This window comes from Amblyomma americanum, chromosome 2, assembly GCF_052857255.1.
Source record: "Amblyomma americanum isolate KBUSLIRL-KWMA chromosome 2, ASM5285725v1, whole genome shotgun sequence".
Taxonomy (NCBI): Eukaryota; Metazoa; Arthropoda; class Arachnida; order Ixodida; family Ixodidae; genus Amblyomma; species Amblyomma americanum.
The window spans coordinates 91844004-91847220 of record NC_135498.1 but is presented as its reverse complement, the minus strand read 5'-3'; the positions used below and the strand labels follow the sequence as shown (position 1 = coordinate 91847220).

At 47.6% G+C, this 3217-nt stretch overlaps 1 protein-coding gene across 1 annotated transcript; it reads left to right on the top strand.

Moving 5' to 3' along the window:
- The first annotated feature begins 1272 nt into the window (after window positions 1-1272).
- On the top strand, window positions 1273-2562 carry LOC144119877 (uncharacterized). The gene is made up of 3 exons (XM_077652395.1): window positions 1273-1961; window positions 2051-2214; window positions 2325-2562. Exons 1-3 carry the CDS (start codon window positions 1677-1679, stop codon window positions 2560-2562), a joined length of 687 nt encoding a protein of 228 aa, XP_077508521.1. The 5' UTR covers window positions 1273-1676.
- The last annotated feature ends 655 nt before the right edge of the window (window positions 2563-3217 follow it).

Sequence of the window (3217 nt, the reverse complement as noted above, 5' to 3'; positions counted from 1 at the left end):
TTAGCCACCTTGAGAAGACACTGTAGTTATCCAAAGGGTTGTGCCTTTTTGGACGCCATGTTAACACTAGTAGTGAATGTGTAGATTTCGCCGCAGCAGTCTGGGGGTTCCGCGGCTGCCTCCTTATCACCTATAGTAGTTCACCGTGTCGCCCCCACCTCTCGCCTCCGTCGTAAGGGCGAAGGTTATTTGTCCATCTTCTAGCTGGATGAAGAAGTCAAGACATCGACAGTCTTTGTATTAAGGCCTTCAGTCGTACGTCCACACGCGTAATTTGTCCAGAGCCTTTGATAACTTACAACGAAGTGTATTAGAAATTATCTACGAACACTAAGTGGACGAAATCTTGGAAACGTTCTCCTTTCTAAATTCTCTCTAAGCCAGTCGCAAGCGGCGAAATCGCATTTTCCTAGCACGTGTAGATTGCAGGTGTCTTCCAACGCTGAGGGCCCTAAGCTTGCAACAATGCAGATAGCCGCTCCAAGCCTTCTCGGTCCCCTCTCAGTCGCTCCGAAACAACAGAACGGGGCTTGTAAATCAAAGTAAAAGTCAGCAGCACCCTGTCTTCGCGGAATAGGATGCTCGGATATGTAGCTGCTACCTGGATTCATGCTGCACAAGCATGAATTTTTTACTCTGTTTGCTCTGTCAAGAGAAACTGCATGACCAAAAGAGGCTTCATTTATCCACGTCAGCAAGCACTAATATAGTACGTCGCATCGAGTGTTTCACGATGACGTAAAGCCGCGTACCCTTTCACTCAAAAACCTGAGTGGATAACAGGAGCAAACATCACATATCGCGCGCTGAAATGCTCGCACCCGCAGAAAGACGTCGGGTCGAATGTTTTTTTACAAGTGCGCCTCCAGAAAAAACCGCCTTCTGCGAAATGTGCGCTGCAGACAGTCACCCACTGTCCATTCTTCCTTCAAACGAGGGTCCTTCGGAAATGAATGCCGGATTATTTTGCTGTGAATGGCCCTGCTGGTGCACTGTGGCACACTGCGCATGCGGTTGCTTTGTTATTTTCTGTTGATTTGAAGAAAAGAAGCAGGGAACAACACAACGAGCCAGCAATACTACACAAAGGCACGCACGGATACACACTGCGCGGTCAGCGATCGCCGTCGTGGCGTTTCCTCTATTCGCCGTGGTGAGGCGCCGGCGTCTGTGGAACTTTCGCACGGAATGTGGAAGCGCGCGCCCGCCGCACTCCATCCCCGGTGTGGTTGAACCAACCCAACAGCAGGTTCTAAAAGGGTGAGGGCCGTTTCACATGCATGCGACTGGAACGAAAACAGTCGGTCTAGTCGGTGACGCCGCAGTGCGATTTTCGGCCAGTGCTTTCACACGCAACGCGCAGCCACCGAATTCGGTCGCAGTGACGCGCATGGTTGCTTGACATTTACATAGGCAGCCCATTACTGAATGCAACATTAACACATTGGCAACTGTTTTATTGTTCTGTAATTATGATTTTCCTGAGGTCGAAGTGAATAATTCGCAGGTCATTATTGGAATGAATTTTTTTTTATTAATCATGAATACGGTGATGCCACTGAATGTAACTACTGACGTGAAAATAGCGCCGGCTACGAATCCGTCGATATAACCCCTAGCTGAGCACGCTGATCTTCTGTTCCTGTGTAGCTGTGTGGAGTGTCTCTTTCGCCAGCATGGAAACCTCTTCAGCGCTCAGCGTGAGTCTACTGCTCCTTGAAGAGTATTGCTTGTTGGAGAAACAAAAAATCCTCGCTGGTCATGGAGGCAGCGTCTTTGAAGACGTGGACACTGCTCCTGCTGTCTCCATTTTTGAGCCAGAACATCGCCGGCTGCTGCTTCTCGAGGAGTATTTTCTCCTTGAGAAAACAAAGCTCCTCATGAGCCTACCGAACTCGAGGCGGTGGTGGGTGCGGCCAATTTTGCAGAACAGGAAGTCGGAGTCAGAATTTTACACTGCCGTGAGTTGAGATGTTCGATTTTTCGCTTGACCGCTTTTTTGCATGTGCGCTTGATGTGCTTCTTGCTAAGACATACTCGCGCTTTGCAGATGCCACTTCTCATCTCAGGAGACAAGGAGTATTTTAAAAAATACTTTAAGATGACTCCAGAGAAATTCGAGGAGCTGCACGCCCTAGTGGAGGAACCACTAACAAAGGACCACACCATACGTGAGCCGCTTCCTTCTCGCATGCGGCTCGCAATCACCCTCAGGTCAGTGGCTTGGCTGCGTGAAAATTTGCTGGATGTCTGTGCGCCTGCTTCCGTTTGTTGATTTCGGATTGACAAATTTACAGTAACCTTCTCTGAAATTTTTGTTTCAGATATCTGTGCTCTGGAATGCATATGCAGGATGTGGCCATGGGATTCAGGGTGGGAATCTCCACAGTGTCAGAAGTAGTGCACTACACCTGTAGGCTGCTGTGGAGAGTGTTGCAGCCAATCTGTTTAAAGTTATGCTGCATGGCAGTATTAACTCAAGGCTGTGCTTGCCATGCTGTGCTTTGTTGCCTCATTCAGTATGGAAATTTGCATGCACTGACCGTAGATGTGGTTGAGTAGTTCGAGTCATAGAAGGTTCTCAGGAGTGTGTGATGAGTCAGTTGGTATCGCATAGTTCAAGAGATTACAAATTTTTGTCTGCAAGACACGAAAAGTACAGAGGGCTTGTGAAGGCTTTCAACAAAGAAACTCGAGCTGAAAGCCTGTCTCAGTGCGTCATCTCTGTATGCTGGCATTTGTTTTTGATTCTTTAATGCTACTCTACAAAGTGCCTGGCATCCATCCAGCACAAACAGAGGAGCTTATACATTGCACTGCGACTCGCATTAAAAAACAGGTTGCATATCAAGAAAAAATGAAGAGCTTAGTTGGGTCACTGACAGTAATCAGTGATGATTACGAAATAGCATTGTTGGTGATGAAGTTGTGTGTTGCAGATAAATGGTACCTAGTAGTGATGCTTGTGTGAGAAATGGGTCTAGTACTGGCCGTGTTGACTAGGTGTTGAGTGCAGTATAGCCCAAGAATGATCATTACTATTTCAATTTAGAGATGTCATCACTGCTATCAGTACACGCTGAGCTCTGTTTACCCAAATTTTACCCATTCACCAATTTTTATTTCAGATGCCAACCACTGAAAAGTGGTTAGAGGTGGCTGCTGGCTTCCGCCACAGGTGGAATTTCCCGCACTGTGTGGGTGCAGTCGACGGGAA